The following is a 21,853-nucleotide window of genomic DNA, read 5'->3' on the forward strand; positions in this document are numbered from 1 at the left end:
AATGTTGGAATCCCTTGAGTTAATTGTGCTTGCTAACTGGTTTTCTATTTGTGGTACTGATTAAGATGGTAGTTCCGTGCCAAGTCCATGGCAGTACAGGTGGCTTAGCTGAACAGGGGGGGGAGAGAAAAAGTTCCTGATGGGAAATGTGTGTTAATGCTAGGGTCCTGAGGAGTGTTGTCAAACAGAGAGACCTAGGGGTGCAGATGCATGGCTCCTTGAATTAGGCACCACAGGTAGACAGGCAGTAAATAAGGCATTTGGCACGCTTGCCTTCATTGCTTAGACCAGGAGTTGGATGTTCATGACTTGTGGTGGTCCGCAGCGATCTGTACTGGGACGTCTGCTATTTGTGATGTATGTAAATGACTTAGATGAAAATGTAGATGGGTGGGTTAGTAAGTGTGCATATGACACAAAGATCTATGGAGTTGTAGATAGTGTAGACGGTAGTCAAAGGATACAATGGGATATGGATCAGTTGCAGATATGGGCAGAGAAATGGCTGACAGAGTTTAATCTGTCTAAGTGTGAAGCGCTGCACAATGGGAGATCAAATGTTTAGGAAAAGTACACAATTAATGGCAGGACCCCAGTCAGCATTGATGTACAGAGGGATTTGGGGTTCCGGTCCATAGCTTCCTGAAAGTGGCCATGTAAATAGATAGGATGGTAAGTAAGGCACATAGCACACTTGCCTTTACTGGTCAGGGAATTGAGTACAAGCGTCAGGATGTCATGCTGCAGGTTTATGAGACCTCTGATTGGCCACAGGTAGAGTACTGCATTCAGTTCTGTTTGCCACATTACAGGAAGGATGTGGAGACTTTTGAGAGGGTGCAGATGAGGTTTAACTGTATGCTGCCTGGATTAGAGGGTATGAACAATAAGGAGAGGCTAGAAAAATGCAGGTTGCTTTCTCTGGAGCAGTGGAGACTAGGAGATGACTTGGTAGAAGCCTATAAAATTTGAGATGCATAGATAGCGTTGACAGTCAAAATCTTTTACCCCAAAATTAAATGTCTAAATCAAGGATGCATGCGTTGAAGGTGAGAAGGGGAAAGATCAAAGGAGATGTGAGGGGCATACTTTTTACACAGAGTGGGGGAAGTCTGGAACATGCTGCCAGGGATGATGGTGGAGGAGGCAGATACAATAGGGGTGTTAAGAGTCTTCCAGATAAGCACATGAATATGCAAGGAATGGAGGGACATGGACCAGAGAATTAATTTAGTTTGGTCTCTCATTCGGCACAACATTGTGGGCTGAAGGGTGTCTTCCTGTGCTGTACAGTTCTATCTTCTATGTCATGTTGCGGTTGTACAGGGCGTTGGTAAGGCCACTTTTGGAGTACTATGTACAGTTCTGTTCGTCCTGGTGCAGGAATGATATTAAGTTGGAAAGGATGCCGAAGAAATTTTCCAGGGTGTTACAAGGACTGGAAGGTTTGAATTAAAGGGATAAGCTGGGACCTTTCTTCAAGGAGCATAGGAGGTTGAGGGGTGATCTTAGAGGTTTATAAAATTGTGAAAAGTACAAATAGCTTGAATAGCCAAGATCTTTTTCTTGTGGGTTGGGAGTTCAAAACCAGAGGTGTAATTTTGAGGTGAGAGGAGAAAAGTTTAAAACGAACTGGAGGGGCAACTCTTTCTGACAGGGAGGGGTCTGTATGTGAGATGAACTTCCTGAGGAAGTGGTGAATACAGGTACACTTAAGACATTTAAAAGATATTTTGAGAGGTACATGAATTGGAAAGATTTAGAGGGATACGTGCCAAATACAGACAAATGGGGCTAGTTTAGTTTGGGAAACCTGCTCAGCACAGATGAGTTGGACTGAAGGGTCTGTTTCCATTCTGTATAACTCTATGACTCTATAATTTTGTTTGTTAGGTGAACAAAAAGGTTCTTATGCAACCATAGATATGACTCTGCTTCTTTCCTGGTGCCACGGTTCAGGATGTCATGCAGCTGCTGCAACAAGTTATCCTGGGAAAGTTGAATAATCAAAGCTCATTGTCAACATTAGTTACAGCAGCATGATTCAGCAGAGCGTTGAGGTTGTGAAAGCAAATTTAGACACTTGGGAAGGAAATAAAAAACCAGGACCTCAAAAGCAATCATCTGAAGATCATACCAAAACAAAGAAATGCGGATGCGGAAGATCTGAAGGATAAACAGAAATTGCAGGCAAAATTCAGCAGGTCTGGCAGCATCTATGGGAAGAAAGCAGAGTTAATGTTTTGAGTCTAGCGAGTCTTCATCAGAAAACTTTGTTTTCATCTCAAGATCATTTTCAGCGGCATGTGCTAGACAGTGTAGGATTAGCAAAATTGAATGATCTGTCCTGACCAGGTGAGGAAAGACCTGCTCCAGTTTTTTTAATGTCCTCTCAGTCAGTCGTAACAAATGCTTCATTTCTATTTCGATATGCAGCACTCACACTTCAATTTAACTTAGTTAACCAGATTAACAATGAAGGAGAGGCAAAGAAGAACAAAGAAAATTACAGCACAGGAACAGGCTCTTCAGCCCTCCAAGCCTGCGCTGATCCAGATCCTCTGTCTAAACCTGTCATCTATTTTCTAAGGATCTGTATCCCTTTGCTCCCTGCCCATCCATGTACCTATCCAGATACATCTTAAAAGACACTACCGTGTCTGTGTCTACCACCTCCGCTGGCAACACATTCCAGGCACCCACCACCCTCTGCTTAAAGAACTTTCCACGCATATCTCCCATAAACTTCCCTCCTCTCACTTCAAACTCATGACCCCTAGTAATTGAGTCCACACTCTGGGGGGAAAAAGCTTCTTGCTATCCACCTTGTCTATACCCCTCATGATTTTATAGACCTCAATCTAGTCCTCCCTCAATTTCTGTCTTTCTAATGAAAATAATCCTAATCTACTCAACCTTTGTACCAATTCCAAGGTTTTCTTGAGTGAATGAGTGTGGAGTTTTATTTTTAATTAAACCTGAGAAAAACAGAAGTAATCAACATTGGGGGGAAAAAAACAGTCAGGAAGAAGGCTATCTACTGCAAACAGGGTTAGGAGCAAATACAGTTTTTCCCTCGTGTTGAAAAATGAAAAGACCCAAGTCCAGTTATTTACCTGTTGTCTTGTTTCCTCTCGTGGTGAAACTGCAGATATTCTAAAATTCTGAGTGAATAGCTCTTGTTCCGAGTTGCCTTTCATTGCCTAGCTTGCAGGAGGTTGAGGGAGCGAGAGCAAGAATGAAGGAAGAGCTTTCAGTATCCTTAGTATTAACAGTACATGATGGTTTCTATTTATTGTCAAAAGATTGCTATTGATAAACTGTATAATGTAATATGTCCAAGCTTGTGGATGACCAAGGTGGGAATGAAAGTTGAGGTGAATGGAAGAAGGCTTCAAGGGGATTTGGACAGGTTAAGTGATAGGCCAAGAACATGGCAGATGGAATATATTGAAGTTATCCACTTTGGTAGAAGAAAAGAATGGCAGAGTATTTCTTAAATGATGAGAGGTTAAGAAGTGTTACATCCAAAAAGACCTGGATGTCATTGTTCATGAGTCACTGAAGGGAAGCATGAAGCTGCAGGTAACAGTTGAGGAGGTAAGTTGTATGTTGGCCATTATCGCAAGGGGATTTCAGTACAAGGGTGAAGATGTCTTAGTGTAGTCAGAGCCTTGGTAATATCACATTTGGAGTACCATGTGTAGTTGTGGCCATCTTATCAAAGCAAAGTGACTGAGCACAATGGGCCTTCACCCTGGACTGGTGAAATTGCTTTAAGAGGAGAGACTGAAGAAATCAGCCTGTGTTCTCAAGAATTTTCAAGAATGGGTGGTGAGCACATTAAAATGTATAAAATTTCTATAGGGTGTGACAAGGTGAATATGGATAGGATGTTTTCACTAATGAGTGAGTTTTGAACTAGGAGATATAACCTCAGAGTAAAAGAGTAAACTGTTTAAAATTGAGATGAGAATTCACCATCCTCTTGACTCAGAATTCAGAAACAAAAGGTCTATTAGTCTTTTTGTTCTGACTGCTTCACATTTGACAATGGAAGAAATAATTAATTGTGACAACTGTCATTTTGGAAGTGTGAGATGAGGTTGGCTTTGTCGTCCTGATCAGTTGAGGATATAACATTTGTTTCTGGGTCATTCTAGAAAAACTGAGCTTTGTTTTGGAAATGGGGAGGCTTGTGGTATTATCACTGGACTGTTAATCCAGAAACCCAGGTAATATTCTGGGGACCTGGCTTCAAATCCTGCCATGACAGATGGTGGAATTTGAATTAAGTATCTAATGATGACTCTGAATCCATTGCCGATTGTTGGAAAAACCCATCAGATTCATTAATGCCCTTTAGGGAACAAAACTGCCTACATGGCCTACATGTGACTCCAGAACCACAGCAATGTGGTTGACTCATAACTGCCCTCTGGGCAATTGGGGTTAGGCTGTAAATGCTGGCCTTGCTAGAGACATTGTCAAATCTGTGAATGTTAGTGGAGTAAACTGAAGATTTTATGCACTGTTCTGACGAGCTGCAAGTCCAATGTAAGAAACCACAGAATGTAGGATTGAGGAGGGCAAATGGCCAAAAGTTGGATTGATTGGGATATAGGAATAAAGAATGATCAGGTTTTGGTGGGGTCATAGCTCTATCCCTATTGATCTCCATGTTTTAGCAATGATACGTACATTGCTTGATTATGAGTGTCTGAAAGCTGGAGTGGAATGGGCTGGAAGCATGGAGTGGCTGAGAGCCGAATGGAGTGAGTTGGAGGCTTGGACAAGTATGGAGCAGCTCAGAGCCGAGTCGTGCAGGTTGGAGGCTTAGAGGAGTGCATGCAGAGTGGCTCAGAGCTGGAATGGACTGGGTTGGAGGCTTGGAGAGACATGGAATGACGGAGCTGGAGCGGAGCAGCCGAGGGCCGGAGCGGAGCGGGCTGGAGGCCTGGAGCTGAGTGGGGATGGTTGGTGGATAGGGGTCTGGCTCAGGTGGTCAGTAACTTGCTAGGCTGGTCAGACCGTATGTGGAAGTCCCTGTGCTGAGCTATTGCAATGTAATTTTTTTATTGTAATTTGTTTATCTGACTAATGTTTTTTTAAAACTGTTTTATTCATAACTTGTGCCATGAGTCTCTGTAAGGTAATGCGAATTCTTTTGTATTTAAGATTTGCACCTAGGTACTTTGTATCTAAAATGGTGTCATGAGAGGTGACATTATAGTCTTTTAACTGTACTGCTGTACCTCTGTACTTGAGTACATGCGACACTGGCAGATTTGTGATTCTATCTGAAGAGTCCTAAATTTTTAACAATAAATCTGAACTTGTAATTAATGACTGGATGGTACAAGAACATTTGTTTTGAAGCATTTATTTTATTAAAGTACACGCGGCACTATTGATTGAATCCTTCTTTTGTACTGCACCTTAAACTTTAACCACCAAATGGAAAACCATCATGTTATTTTTAGCACAACCTGAAAAGTGTACTTGGCAAGTATTTATTATAGTATGCTTAGGTAGACATTAGGTCATCCAAAGTGATTTTTAACTCCTTCAAGGTTTTCTACTGAAGTTTTTATTTCTTACCCTGGTAACTTCTAATCCTAGAACTGTTCTCCTTGGTGAGAATGTTACCAGAGGCCCACCCTCTTGCACAAGATAGGTTAATTTAATTTTTCTTTAACTCCTCTTCAATTTGGTCTTTTCAACCAGAATTATAGAACCCATGCAGTGTGGAATCAGGCCACTCAGCCCAACAAGTCTACACTGCTTCTCTGAAGAGCATCCCACCCAGACCCATTTCCCTGCATTTCTAATGTCTAACCCACTGACTGTAAACATCCCTGTACACTATGGGCAATTTAGTATGGCCAGTGCACCTAACCTGCACATCTTTGAACTGCGGGAGAAAACCAGAGCACCTGGAGGAAACCCATACAGACACAGGGAGAACGTGCAAGCTGCACGCAGACAGCCGCCGGAGGTTGGAATTGACCACGGGTCTCTAGCGCTGTGAGGCATCAGTGCTAACCACTGAGCCTGTACAACACTAGGTGCCCATCATGCCAGGATTCCAGCAGGAGAAATCATTTTGAAGTGTTGAGGGCAGGAAGAGTAGAAACAAAGTGGGATGTCTTACAAAAGGTTAATTTACCAAATTATATTTAAGTGTGTTCCTTGTTGTGCGCAATGACCAAAGTTCCCTCCCTCTGCTGTCGATGTGTGACACCAGGTTTTGTTTGACTCAAATGCTAAAAATAAGGGTGAACAGTAACCCCTTGGCACTGGGATGGGTTTAGCTTGGTTCCAATGACTGTGCCTTTTGAAATGAGAAGGAGCAAAGAGTGAATCACTGGAAACCTTAAACAATATGCATCCCCAAATAAATTAATGGCTTATCTTCTAGAATATTCCGTCCAGCATCAGCCAATCCAACTTTCAGATAGATACCAGGAAAATTGACTTTAATGAACTGCTACCCATTTTCTGGGTGAAATGAACAAAAAAGTTTATATAAATATTAATGAATCTTTTTTATCTTCTAGCCAGAGCATTGAATATATTTCAGGCAGAGATAGACAGATTTTTGTTATCTCAGAATTAAGGAATATAGGTACAGGCAGAATGTGTTGAAACTGAAGATCAGCCATATTTGTATTGAGTAATGAGTAATAAAAAGTGTTTAATCTATTCCTGCTATTGTGGTCATACGTTTGCCTAGCAATCTAATTACTGATTTGATCCAACAATATTGTTTTTCTCTCTGAAAATACTAGTGATAGATTTCTGTTTAACACGTCATCTGGTTTGTGATGAAGACACAAACTACCAGAGCCTTCGTTTGAGCTGGGCTTCAAAGATGAGCTGTAATCAGAGGAAAGGTGAAAAGAACGGTCCACTTTGAATTTTTTGTTGCATGTTTTGAATGTTTTGAGGAGAAAAATGCCCATATTTCAGTTTTGGAGGCTTTGTTTATATACATGTATATATTTGTTGGTAACTGCCTCATTTCTAGAGTTAATAGACAACATAATGACTTCCATTCAAAGTGCTTTGCCATGTAGATATAGTTTAGATATAGACATAATATGTAACTGTTCTGGATGTCAGTATGTAGTGAACTACTTTTGTGTCACTAAAACAGGTCACACATTTGGGCAGGCCTGTGATGTTTTCATGTTGAGGAATTATTATTGGCTTGGACATGTTGAGAATTCTCTTTAGGACTTTAAAATATCCCTTGATATTGTCAGGCAGAGGGGACCTTTGATACCTCTGAAAGACCAATAAATTTAATAAAGAAATAGTAAATGTGGAATTTGACTGTTTACAGGATGAAATTGAAATTCTGTATTGCTGAATGCTAAAACCTGTGGTTAGATCTTGTAAAACAATTTTTTAAAAATTATTTTTTAAAGCAAGATTTTATTCACATCTTGAATAGGCCGTGCTGGTCGTGTTTCAAAAGGATACTGTTATCGGTTGGTAACACGTGATTTCTGGACACATTGCATTCCTGATCATGCGGTACCAGAAATGCAGGTATTAACTTCTTTTCCAAAAAGAAATTCCTGCGTGCCTGTTTACACTTTAAATGAGTCTGATTTAAGCACTCTTGGTTTCGTCAACTGTTGATGCATTTAGCATTAATATTTAAGAACTTTTTTAGGAGAATTCATTTGAAATTTCCATTAACTGAGGTATGGTATAAAATGCATTAAACACAAATTAGACATGTAAAGGTACACTTCTGTAAATTTTTAACATAAAAATGAGGTGAAAGCTTCTTTTCTTGCACCTACCAGGTTTTAAACTAAGAAAGGAAGTTGTGATTTGTACGGTGTGATCACAGATTAAACACTTTTTATTGAAGAAACAGTTATGGAGATGCCAATCTTTGCAATTCCATGATATCACCTGGTTTGCATGTAAACTGCTAGCTGCACCTCTATGCCCACCATAGTCCAACCAATTGATAAAATACTATATAAATTATTTCTTTCTTTTTAAGTTGGTTTTTTGTGCTTCAGCCTTAATGATGGCAAGGTAAAAAGCTTCAATTTCATGTCTGTTGTTAGCATTGTTTATCAGTAAATTCTAAAGAAATGTATGCAAGCTAGATGATTTTTGATTTAAGTTTTAAGGTATATGCTAAAGAAAAAATGTTTTTTTATTTCTTAGCGCTGCCCATTAGGCAACACTGTACTGAAAGTCAAATTACTGGATATGGGAGAACCAAGAGCATTGCTGGCTTCTGCTTTATCTCCACCCAATTTGAAAGACATTGAACGCACTGTCCTATTACTGAAAGAGGCAAGTCATTGAACAGTGCTTAAAAACTGCCCTTTTGTAATGAATCTTAATCAAGCATGTATACTTGAAATATTACCTGAGGCGGCAAAAGGCACTAACAGCAGTTTTCTCTCTTCCTGTATAAAGGTGGGAGCACTTTCTGTTGAAATGAAAGGAGTAGATAACCCATATGATGGCGATCTAACTTTTTTAGGAAAAGTATTGGCATATTTGCCTGTAGACCTCCACCTAGGAAAACTTATAGTCATAGGACATGTGTTTGGCTGTTTAGAGGAATGCCTAATTATTGGTAAGCATATAAATATACATATAGAATATTAATTTAAGTTTTAAAAATTCCAGTGAGCAAATTTTGACCAACTTTCTAAAGCGATTCTAATAAACTGCAATTTTCATTCTAGCTGCTGCTCTTTCGCTGAAGAACTTTTTTGCAATGCCTTTCAAGCAGCACCTTGAAGGATATCGGTAAAGTTTTGTTTTGTTAGTTGGGGAAGAGTGAAAAGCAGAGGGAAAGGATTTTAATCCAATGACTGTTACTGTTTGCACTGATCCTCTCCCTTGTGAAATTCCCAAGAAATCTGCACTGGCCGTAAGCAGAACAATCATCTATTTTTTCTCTTCAGTCTTCCCCAGTACCATCTCTAAACTCCACTTGTCTATGAGACCTCACCCTCCTGCTTCAGCCTTCTTCCCTCCACGTTGCTGACCAAACACCCCCTTACATCAGTGATAGCTTGGGAGTTAATGGTTTTCTTCCTCAGTCCATGACCCCTCTCCGTCAAATTTGTTGTCATCGAACCTCTCCTTAAACAAAATGGTGCCCTTGCAAACTACTGCCTTTCTTTCCAAAATCCTTGACTGTGTGCTGTTGTCTTTGAAACCCATGCCCTTTTTGTCCTGACATTCATGTGGTAATCCTTTTGTTCAGTTTGTGCCACAAATGATACAGTTCTTATCAGAGTCACAAATGACGTATTTTTGGCTGTGATTGTAGCATATTATTCCTCCTCACCTCTCTCGGCCTATATGTAGCCTTTGACACAAAACTGCCCTTTTGCACTGAATCTTAACCAAGCATGTATACCTGAAATAGTACCTGAAGTGGCAAAAGGCACCAACAGCAGTTTTCTCTCTTCCTGTATAAAGGTGGGAGCACTTTCTGTTGAAATGAAATGAGTAGATAACCCATATGATGGAGATCTAACTTTTGTAGGAAAAGTATTGGCATATTTGCCTGTAGACCTCCACCTACCTCTAACAGTTCTCCACATTATCCAGTTGGATGGAGCTGCTTGGTTAACGGCCCTGTCTGTCACAGTTGAGGTGGGAATCCTCATTGGAGGAAAATGAAAGACATTTGAAACACTGCCATTGAAGGTAACAGCATTAGAGCAACTGCAATGAAGTGAAACTGGGAGAATGGAAAAGGGTACTTAAGGAAGTCACGTTGTGAAAAAACACGTTTCAGGTAGTTGGGGGTGTTGGTAAGCTTGTAATGAATATTAATAGACAGTTTGCGTTCAGAAATGAAAACTGAGTGGGCAGTAATCAATGGAAGATAAGAGAGTACGGAGGATCTACACTAATACTAGAGATGCCATTTCTTAGTTGAGTTATTGAACTAGTTTGCTTAGGAGAATGTGAAAAATTCCATGGCACTGTTTTGAAGTATAGCAGATGAACTGTCAGCATTTCTCCCTATCTGCTCTTTCTGAACCTGCCAGGATTTTGAGCACATCCATCACATCACACTCAATCAGCAGAACATGGACTGCATCAATTCAAGAAGGCAGCTCACCTCCATCTTCTCACAGATAACTAGGGACAGATAATAAACACTGGATCAGCTAGCATAGTTGACAACCAAGAAAGAAAGATTCCCTTATCCAGATAATGATTTGCAATACCTGAGGTATAGCGAACCAAAAATCTTTCGTAACCTGACTCCATGTGAATTGTGGAGTACCGGGCCATACCCCAATCCCAGCTGTGGAGCCAGCAGCTAGAATTCAGGGTGCAGGCTTCTGACGTACACCAGCTGCCACTGGCGAAAATTGGAAATCTCAGCAATGGAGCCGGGAATCTCAAAATCAGGCCCCAGCCACTGTTTTTGCAACACCACAGATACCCTTTGACTTCATCAAGAACAACCCTGACATATGATGAGCAAATTTTGTAATTGTGTCCAGCACACACAATCTAGTTCATTAAATAAAAGTAGTAGCTCCTACTACTTGTGAATAACCTTACTACTCACCTTTCTCAATAAACAACCATTCATGCCATTGTTTTACTGTCACTCAATCAGCTTGTTAACTGTAATACCAATTTTGTTTTTATTTAAAGGCTTTAACTTTGTTGACTAACCTGTTCCTGACTTCAGTTTGCATATATGACAAATTGCAGGGATTTTTTTTCTTTTCAATGGCTCCTCTTCAGATGCAGGAATACTTTTGTGATTTTCAGGGGCAGTGTTTTCGGTCTCACTAACTTTTTGTATACTGTCTCCCTCCCCTCTTTGCAGATGCTCTGTCTCTCTTATGCACTCTCTCCCTCTCTTCATTTTGCACCTTGTTCTGTCTCTGTCTCTGTCTCTGTCTCGCTCTCTTCCTATCATTCTGGTTCCCCACGCCCCAATTCCCTTTTCCCTTACCATGTGCCTTCTCAGCAGCCCCATTGCCCTCAGTCTCACATTCATGTTCTTATCGACAGCAAACATGAGATGCAAGTAGCCTGCGATTGGAACTCCTGAATGATTTCTACCATTTTATTTACTGGGGTGAATTTTCTCTGGTTTGTTGATACTGTGATTCAATTTTCCCAGGTGAACTGGGGATTTCGGGAGCGAATTCACCCATCACCCCAAGGTGTTGAGCTTTGGTTAATAACATTACCCTTAACTTGCACTGTTACTTCATCAGAAAATTCAATCACTTCTTTTGTTTTAGCTAGATGATAACTGTTCGATTCTGGGAACTTGTGTGCACTGCACAAGTTCAGTCAGAGCAACCCATATTCTTCTCAGCGACACAGTTTTGGGAAAAGTATTAATTTCAAGCCCTTGTTTTAGAGCAGGTTTGAGCTGTTCTAGTAAAATTTTAATATCACTAAATTACACAATTTGACTATGCAATTTGCATCATTGTGATCACAAGGTATTTTTGATTTTGGTCAATGAAAGGAAAATTCAGTAAGCATTTTGAGAGAATTGTAAATCAATGCTGGCGAGGCTTCACTTAAAATGCAAACCTCAGAAATTACAACTGAGAATTTTAATGTGTAAATATGTAGTGTGCGTGTCTTGGATTTTCATATTTAAATTATAATTTTTGTATGTGCAGGAATAAAATGGAGTATTCAGATGGAACTTTAAGTGATTGTATCGCACTTGTGAATGCTTTCAAGGTAAAAAAAAACTTGGAAAATTTATGTCTGCAAATTTCTTACTAATTGTATAATCAGATAATGTATTAAAGCAGTTAGTAATGATTTTTTTACAGTAATTTAGTAATTATTCTCAACCAGTTTAATACTTCCAAAGATTAGTTAAGCTCTGAAGATTCACACTTCATATTGTCCCCTTCAGTGTCACAGTAGAGCTAAATTAGTTGAGAAAAGTGTACAGTGAAAATTTTAAGAATTTAATTAGCTCGGTTGGGTTGGACGCAGAGTAACACCAGCAGCATGGGATCAATTCCTGTACCAACTGAGGTAAATATGAAGGACTGAAAACAAACGCTGAAATCTCAGGGGTTCGGGCAGCGTCCATGGAGAGTGAGCAAGTAATGTTTCAAGTCTAGGCGGTATCAGAGGAGCAGGAAAGTTGACATTTTGGTTTGGGCCCCTTCTTCAGGGTCCTGACTTGAAACATCAACTTCCCTGTTCCTCTGATGCTGCCTGGCCTGCTCTGCTCCTCCAGCTCCACACTGTTATCTCTGACTCCAGTATCGGCAGTTCTTACTGTCTCTGAATGTTTCAAGCCTAGATGACTTGTCATCAGAGACGAAGAGAAGTTTGGACGGCATAGCATTAATGCTATGATTGGGGTGGGGTGTCTAGTGCTGGTAAAGGAAAGATGTTGATAATTCAGATTAAGTGATCAGAATGTGAGAATGGCAGAACAATGATGTGTCTAATTGCCAGACTTGGAAGAACAGACAGTTCTGCTGAGGTGGGGGGACAGGAGACCATTGTTCTGCCATTCCTAATGAAGGAGCTGTCTTGTGGTCTGGTTGAACTATGGTGATTTTACCATATCTTAGAAATCTCATATTCAGACTGTTGAAATTTATTTTTGGGGTGAGGAGAACATTACAGTGGACTTCACTCTCATGGATAGGGAGTAAAAGTAGGTTTGAGTTCACATTCCCGATTACTGTGTAGTTGTTCTATTGACAGTAAGTACAGTGTTGGCTTTGACCATTGGTCCTGTCCTTGCAGGGTTGATTAGCTCAGCTTCAAGGCTCTCTCAAACATTGGTTAAGTAACCACCTACACAGCTCTTCAATTCGCGCGTGGCTTCTCTATTCCCATGGTCTTGATTGCAGAAAAAGCAATTCCTATTGTTCTTTCTGAATCCATCTTGCATGTTCTGCAGGTTTGAGCATGATAAGGCTAAGAGGCAATTGTTTTATGAACACTTTGTGTGTTTTTTTTCCTCACAGGCGTGGCGTTCTTGCAGAGAACAAGGGCAGCTGAGATTTCCGAGGGTTTGTTATTGCATGTTTACCGTTTTAACAATATTTAGCTTTCAAGTGTTTGACAGTTATTTGTTTATTCACTGATAATGAAATGGACTGTTTCAAAACTTAAGTTATGCTTGATAAATGCTTTTTTTTAAAAAAATGTGAAATGTTTTCAAAGTGGGGTGATGCATGCTCATTTCTTTCAGGTTTTAATTCAATACAATCTGAGATAAAGTGACAAGCTGCACATAACTTGTATGACTATTGATTGTGCACACAGCATAGAAAATAGAGCAGGTGTTGCCATTTGGCCCACTGAGCTTGCGGTACTATTCAGTATGATTATGGCTGATCATCCAATTCCATACCATGTTCCACTTTCTCTTTCTACCATTTGTCCCTTTAGCCTCAAGAGTCATAATTCCTTCTTGAAAACATTCAGCGTTTTTGCCTCGACTGCTTTCAGTGGCAAAAAATTCCATGGGCCCACCACTCTGTGGCTAAAGAAATTTTTCCTCATTTCAGTCCTAAATGGCCTGTCCCTATGCTTAGACAATGACCCGGGTTCTAGAACTTTCCGGTCGTCGGGAACATCTTTTCAGTGTTTACCCTGTTTAATTCTGTTAGAATTTTATAGAATTCTTCAATATCTCCCCTCATTCTTCTAAACTTAAGTGAAAATTGGCCTAATCAATCCAGTCTGTCTTGATACGTCAGTCCTGCCATCCCAGGAATTAGTTTGGTATTTTTGTTGCACTCCCTCTATAGCAAGAAAATCCTTGCCCAGATAAGAGATGAAAACTACTCACAGTACGCTAGGTTTGGTTTCACCTAGAACCTGTACAACTGAAGCAAGACATCACTGCTCCTGGACTTGAATCATCTTGCTGTGATGTCATATTCTAGTAATTGACTGTCTCCATAAAATATAAGGTGATATCAAGACCAATCACAACGTTGTCATCAAACCAGCAAAGGAGGAACCATCGTCATGTTGAATAGAATGGACCACTGCGAGGAGATATACAGACAACTGAACAACCAGGAACACTACAGACAACTGACCAATGAACATACCTGTGAATGTGACAGACTGATCAAGACTTTTGATCTAGTTCTTCAGAGTAGCCTACGCTCTCTCGTGGGGGATTTCTCTTATCTTCTAAAGATACACAAAGCCAACTCACCTGGATGTTCCTTCGTATCAGGCAATGGGACCCTGTGTGAAAACCTGTCTGGAAATGTCGAGGGCATTTCGAAACCCATTGTTCAGGGAAACCCCAGCTTCAGTTGTGACACAACTGATTTCTTGTAGAAACTCAGCACCCATAGACCAGTCACGATGGACAATGCTGGCATTATTGCAACAGCCTCATTGCACAATACCAGCAACTGCCAATTTCCAGATGCCATCCTACAACTCATTCGATTCATCCTTGACGATAGTGTCTTCACCTTTGACACATGAAATCTTCATCCAGACACACACAACAGCCATGGGAACCAGATTTGCACCCCAGTTTGGAAGCATTTTATGCACAAGTTCGAACAAGACTTTTGCTGCATCGAACTTCTGCCCAATACTATACGTCAGGTACATTTGCGACATTTTCTTCCTTGGGTCTCATGACGAGGAATCATTGAAACTATTGCATAGTGATATCAACAAGTTTCATCCCACCATCAGATTTACGATGGACTACTCTTTAGAATCAGTCACATTCTTGGGCACATCTACTTCAAGGACGGACACTTCAACATCTCTCTCTGCTGCAAGCCTACAGATGACCTCATGATGCCACACTTCTCGACCATCCACGGTAAACATATTAAAATAGCCACCCCCTGTGGACAAGCCCTATACATACACAGGATCTATTTGGATGAGGAGGAACACAACAGACACCTGAAGTGTTGAATGATGCCCTCGTAAGAAAGGGATATGAAGCTCAACTCATCAGTCGTCAGTTCTGACGAGCGCAGTGAAAATCCTTAATGACCTCCCCAGAAGACAGACAGGATACGACCTATAGGGTACCCTTTGTCGGCCAGTACTTCCTCAAAGCGGAGAAACTATGCTGTGTTCTTTGCAATTTTCAACATGCCGTCATTGATGATGAGCACCTCACCGATTTCTTCCCTACACCTTCACTTCTCCCCTTCAAACAACTGCCAGATCTTAAACAGACCATTGTTTGTAGCAAACTACTAGCCTTCAGGACAACATTGACCACAACACAGACGTTGCCACGACAGGGTTGTACAGTAAGATATGTCAGATCGTTGACATGGATACTGCCATCACACGTGGGAACATCACCCACCACGCGCATAGCAGATACTTGTGTGATGTGGCCAATGCTGTCTATCTTGAATGCTGCAGGCAAGGATGCCCTGAGGCATGGTATATTGGCGAGACCATGCAGATGCTACGATGACTCTGGACACTGCTTAACAGTCATCAGTGGGGGAATACTTCAGCTGTCAAAGCCATTCAGCCTCGGTCTTCGGGTAAACAGCCTACAAGGCAGACTTCAGGATACACAACAACGCAGAGTCGTTGATCAGAGGCAGATAGCCAAGTTTGGTACGCATGAGGATAGCCTCAACTGGGATCTTGGGTTCATGTTGCACTACAGGTGACCCCATCATACTGTACACATACATGCACACATGTGCGCACGCACACACGCACACACACGCGCACATGCTTGCACACGCGCACATGTACATCTACACACACACTGTGGAAATATGTCAGATTGTATTAACTGTCTATTCTGTCTTGCAATTTCCACTGTTAAGAAGAACAGGAGGATTAAGAGTGTAGTCACCTCCAAGTTGTCTGAATCACAATACATCCTGATTTGAGCACCCTTTATCTTTACTTGATCACAGTTCCATAATCTCTCATCTGCCATTACCATGAAAGCACACCAGCTTTTATGCTCCTGAGATGCTGCTTGCCCTGCTGTGTTCATCCAGCTTCACACTTTGTTATCTTGGATTCTCTAGCATCTGCAATTCCCATTATCTCTGACTAGCACATGAGTTGCTGCAGTGAAGAGAGTCTAAAACAAGGATTTTCAAGGCTTCAGGCAATCCCAATCAAAGAATATGTCTTATCAGACCATTTGTTCCATTCAACTAGAAGTTGAATATGTAAGGTTCATGAAGGGGTTGTTGAAAAATCAGTGGAAATTGGAGTGATCATAGGATTGTTAATACAATTTGCATTTGAAGACTCACTGAAGATATGTAAGCAATACCTCAAAACTGCTTGAGCGTTATCACCAGCGGTTCTCTCATGTAACATACTGTTGTAATATAACTGCAATATGCAGTTGCTTAGTTTCTGGTATATTTTTAATGAAATTTGAAGCACAGGTACTATTCAAAAATGTACTTTTTTTTGATCTTGACACTACAGTGCATTTGTTGTGATATCCAATCTGTTTTGTCTTGTGAAAATGTTAAAGGTAGACCAGTTTGTACTTGTTCTCATTTTTCATTGTGCACTTCTTCAGAGTTTTGCAGTCATAGGCTGCTGTCATTTGATCAATTGTTTTCTTCAAACTTAGTTTGGCTTCAGGTGAAATTTTTAAAAAAAGTTTCCTTCCAAGTTGATAATTGTGTAGATGTATGACTTTCTTAGGCTGCATTTTTTTTGGGTAGTTAATATTGAATAAAATCCGTAAAAAGCAACACTCTTGAAATAACTGTGGAACATGATAAAAGTTGATCAATTTTATTAAACCATTCTGAAATGGAGGCTTCATAAAATATTTCATAAAAATATATAGCCCTGTTTACCTGATTTTAAATCTTACCGTTATTGACTCTTGTGCATATTTCAATATTTGATTTTCTGTATCTCAATACTAAGTTTTGTCCTTATAAATTGATGTATTGTGCATCTTTTCTAATGATTGTTATATGACACAGGCTGAGTTAGAATGGGGAAAATCAAATTACATCCAGATAAAAAGAATAAAAGAGGTGAGTTTATTGTCAAGGACTCTTACATTCAACAAAGACTATTAATATGTGATGATTTACTAATTACCCAGTAGCCGTACTTCTCTTCATAATTTCAAGGAGTTATTTACACATCTGTTTACTTCAATTGCACGTTTCCTGAAATCGCTAAAAAGTTATTCGAATACTTTACAATTGCAATATTCTTCTTTACTAGTATGCATTTCACAGGGACAATAAATTAGCAGAACTAATACTGAAGTGAATTTACTGTCACTTTGCCTGTGAGCTGTTTCTTTATGTAAGTCTGACACTGGAGTAATGAACTGAAGAAGTGAGGATCTGCTTTATAGGACTTTTTTTACAAAAAAGGAATTTATCTCTTGTGTATTTGCCTGAAGTAAGTTTCAGAAGGGCTATTGTAACAAGATTGGAAAAGGTGTAACTCACAGACTTGGTTAATTACCATTGTCCAGATGAAGAAGGGATATGGGTAGCATAATTGCTGTAACCTTTTGAAGCTCTTAAGATTATATAATTTAGTTACAGAAGAGGGGACTATTGATTCTGTCTTGTCTGTGCTAGCTGTCAGCAAGAGCAATTTCTCCAGACCCTGTCTCCTTCCTTTCCCAGTAACCTAGCAAAGTTTGCCCTTCTGATATTAATAAATTATTTTTGAGAAGTCTTAATTCTGCCTTCACCATACTCTTGGGCAGTGTACTCAAGTCCCTAACCACTTGCTGCATTAAAAAAAAGCATTTGTGTAGCTTGTGATTCAGGCATCCCATTTAATAACTTTTTCCAGCTAGAAGTGCAGCTATCTACCACTGCGCTGTTTTCTGTCACTGAGTCATGTCTGCTTCCATGCTGGTATAGTTGTCATTATTATATCAGCTCTAATGTTACAGATATACAGTTATGAGACACTTTATAAATGGTTTTTGGAAATCCAATTATCTTTTCTGCCCTCTGTGATAACTCATCCAACTCTCAAAAGCTTGTCTTTAGCAGTTATTAAGCAGGCTTTCCTTGATTAATCTACATTTGTCAAAATTATTGTTAATTTTGCCCTCTAGTAATTGTTTCCAAAAGCTTTATCATAAACAGATATTAAACTCACATGGCTATAGTTGCTGAGCATATTGTTTCATTCTTTTCTGAACAAGCTTGGTAACATTTGTAGTTTCCAGACCTTTGGTACCATCTCTATCCAAGGAGCATCAGAAAATTGTGGCCAGTGTCTGTAAACTGCAACCGTACTTCTCTTAGTATTCTCAGATGCATGTGACATGGAACTGGTGACCTTATCAGTTTAAAGTTTAACCAGCCTTTCAAAGACTTCCTCTTCCTCAAGTTTTAACCCAGCTAACATCTCAGCTACCTCCTCTTTTTTCATTGACCCTTGGCAGCATTTTCCTTGGAAAGAACAGGAGCAAAGTACTCATTTTGTACTCACATTAGGCTCATGTTCAGTTGGTCTGTTTAATCCTCCTTTAGGACATTTGGACCCCTCCTGTTTACCACCTGTCTGATTTATATTCTGGAAGAAATTTTCAGATTCCCTTTCACAATAGTTTCAGTCGCTTTTTGTACTTTCTCTGTTTCTACTCATCATTGTTTTGCATGCCCCTCTTATATTCAGCCTGTTTCTGAATTATGCGTTAACCTAACATCTGTCTTGTCTGTTTTCTTTCACTGTTTCATTATTAAGGGAGTTCTGGCTAAATCTATGCTGAAAGGACAGCTCATTGCTCATTATTTTATCTGTCAGTTTTTGTTTTCGATTTATGTAGATTAGATAGGCTCTCATCCTATTGATCTTGTCCTTTACCTGACTGGTTATTCTTACTTCCAGATAAAATAGTGGAGACCTGCTGTAGACACGTAGTTTAAGAACTGGATAGGGTCTTTAGCACAGGCTTTCAAAAGAAGAAATTAACTAAATGCTGAAAATGGATCACTGGACCTAAAACATTAACTTGGATTTCTCTCCACAGATGCTGCCAGACCTGCTGAAAATTTCTGTTTTTGCTGAAGAAATTAACTGTATAGCTAAATGAAAACCTATCATGTTTTTGGAACATGAATTCCAATAATCTGTTTTTGACTGGTTCCTGCTAGGTGGCACAGTTGTATGAGGAGTTGAAAGAACGTGTTCAGTGTTTTAATATGTGTACTGATCACACTAGTGGGTGTACAACTGAAGAATATGTGCATAAACAAAGGTTTATTCTGCAGGTACTGTTTTTGTTCTTTCGGTGTTTTTACTTACAACATTTTTCAAGTTTCATATCTTACCTAAATATTGACCATAGTTTACAACAGCCTGATGTGATGCATGCACCTATTATCCAACATAGGTAACCTGGCTTCTTCCCTGCATTATTGGTCAGATAAAGGAAGAAAGAGACTCTGCTCCTTGCAGACACACCCTGAAGTTCCTGCAGAAGCCAGGTTCTTGCACATTGACAGCGAAGAAGGGTTTACAATTTTCAAGATGATTTGTACCTTGGATTGTGGATGAGGTTGTAGACATGCTTGCAGAGCTGGTGGGTTTGGTTGCAAAAGTTTTGTCACCCTGCTAGGTAACATTGCCCGTGCATCTCTGGTGAAGCATTGGTGTTCTGTCCCACTTGTACTTTACATGCCTCAGTTTGCTGGGATGATCAATATTACTTCTGGTTTTGCTTCTCAGTGGTTTGTACACTGGGTCCAGTTCAACGTGTCTGTTGATGGAGTTCTGGTTGGAATGCCAGGCCTCTAGGAATTTCCTGACGTATCTCTGTTTGGCTTGAGAAATTATCGATTTGTTGTCACAGTTGAATTCGTGCTCCTTGTTGTCCGCGTGCAGTGAGACAAGTAAGAATTAGTCGTGTCTCTGGGTGGGTAGTTGGTGTTCACGTATCTTATAGTCAATTTTCTTCCTGTTTGGCCTACATTGTGTTTCTCATAATCCTTGAGTGTTTTTTTTTGTATATTACCCCAGTCTTGCTGGATATGGTATGGGATCCTTTGTTAGTCAGTAGCTGTCGTAGGGTGGCTGTTGGTTTGTGGGCTATATTAAAGGACATTTCGGAGATGATATCAAAACTAAATAGACCTCTAGGTAACCAGAATTCCATCCTGAAACACATTGAATTGGACCCTGTGTACAAACCACTGAGAAACAAAACCAGAAGTAATACAAATCACCCCAACAAACCAACCATCTCAGCAAGCATGTCTACAACCTCAGTAAAGAAGGGTCCATGTAGGGACATAGTCTACTCCTACTTCCAAGTCCAATGTTGACCAAGATTTTTTGCTATGCCTTAGTTAAGATCTTGGCTGATCTGGTTGTGGTCTTCGATTCACTTCTTGTTTTGTCCACCCCTGTCCTCCGACACCCCTATAATCCTTGGTCCCCATCACTATCAAAAATCTATCCATCTCAACCTTGGAAAACAATCACTGACTTAGTCCTGAATATTTTCTGAGGAAGGGCATTCCACAAATTAGTGACCATCCGAGAGTTTTTAAAAATCCCTTAGTTTATTTAAGACAGGAATAGACAGGTTCTTGATTGTCAAGGGGATCAAAGGTTGTGGGGAATACAGTTGAGAATCTTATCAGCCATGATTGAATAGCTGAACAGACTCAATTGGCTGAATGGCCTAAACTCTGCTCCTATGTCTTATGGTCTTAATCTTCATCTTAAAAGCGAGAGCTCTTAGTTCTCATCTCTCCTACAAGGACAAGCATCCTCTCGGCAACTACCCTGTCAGGTCCTCTCAAGACCTTGTTTGTTTTAATAACATTTCCTGTCATTATTCTAAACTCCAGAGGGCAAAGGGCCAACCTATTAAACCTTTCTTCCTATGAAAGAATCAAGTGAACCCCTCCCAGGTTCCACATTCAGGGATTATTGGATCAAGTCTACAGGATTCTTAAGGTGAGGGTGAGCAGCCAGAAGTAGTCGTATATGTCGGTACCAATGACATAACTAGGAAAAGGGATGAGGACCTGAAAAGTGAATGCAGGGTGTTAGGAAGCCAAAAGGCAGAGTGAGCAGAGTAGTAATCTCAGGATTACTACTGGTGCCACGGGCTGGTGAGGCTAGGAATAGACAGCTAAACATGTGGCTACAGAGCTGGTGTAGGAGGGAGGGCTTCAGATATGTGGATCATTGGGATATCTTCTGGGGAAGGTGAGACCTGTACATGAAGGCCAGGTTGTACCTGAACTGGAGGGGCACCAATACCTTGGGTGGGAGGTTTCCTATAGCTCTGCAGGAGGGTTTAAACTAGTTTGGCACAGATGGAAACCGGAGCTATAGATACAGTGTGCAGACAGTCTGTAAGAAAGGCCAGACAGTTAATAGGGCAGAGTTGCAATTAGTGCAATGGGTTGAAGTTTGTCTATTTTAACGCAGTAAATATCAGGAATAAGGATGACGTACTTTGAGCATAGATCCGTATTTGGAGCTACGATGTTGTAGCCGTTACGGAGACTTGGATAACACATAGGCAGGAATGGTTGTTAGATGTTCCGGGGTTTAAATGTTTCTAAAGAAATAGGGAGGGAGGTAAAAAAGGTGGGAGAGTAGCATTGCTAATCAGGGATGGTATGGCAGCTGCAGAAAGAGAGGTTGTCAAGGAGAGTTTATCTACTGAGTCAGTATGGGTGGAAGTCAGAAACAGGAAAGGAGCAGTCACTTTATTGGGAGTTTTGCGAGAACCCCCCAATAGCAACACAGACACTGAAGAATATGGGAGATTGGGAGGCAGATTTTGGAAAGATGCAGAAATAATAGGATTGTTGTCATGGGTGACTTCAACTTCCCTAATGTCGACTGGAAATTCCTAAGTGCCCATTGTTTGGAT

At 40.3% G+C, this 21,853-nt stretch overlaps 1 protein-coding gene across 1 annotated transcript in view; it reads left to right on the forward strand.

The window, feature by feature from the left end:
• Positions 1–21,853, forward strand: part of tdrd9 (tudor domain containing 9) — a 133,557-nt gene that overhangs the window by 70,706 nt on the left and 40,998 nt on the right. Inside the window, exons 13-21 of the mRNA XM_048537262.2 lie at positions 6,792–6,896; positions 7,460–7,557; positions 8,197–8,328; positions 8,455–8,617; positions 8,730–8,793; positions 11,670–11,733; positions 12,993–13,037; positions 16,959–17,012; positions 19,113–19,229. Coding sequence (XP_048393219.1) covers positions 6,792–6,896; positions 7,460–7,557; positions 8,197–8,328; positions 8,455–8,617; positions 8,730–8,793; positions 11,670–11,733; positions 12,993–13,037; positions 16,959–17,012; positions 19,113–19,229 — 842 coding nt within the window. The remainder of the gene's footprint in view (positions 1–6,791; positions 6,897–7,459; positions 7,558–8,196; positions 8,329–8,454; positions 8,618–8,729; positions 8,794–11,669; positions 11,734–12,992; positions 13,038–16,958; positions 17,013–19,112; positions 19,230–21,853) is intronic.

The sequence above is a fragment of the Stegostoma tigrinum genome, chromosome 10, assembly GCF_030684315.1.
Source record: "Stegostoma tigrinum isolate sSteTig4 chromosome 10, sSteTig4.hap1, whole genome shotgun sequence".
Classification (NCBI taxonomy): domain Eukaryota; kingdom Metazoa; phylum Chordata; class Chondrichthyes; order Orectolobiformes; family Stegostomatidae; genus Stegostoma; species Stegostoma tigrinum.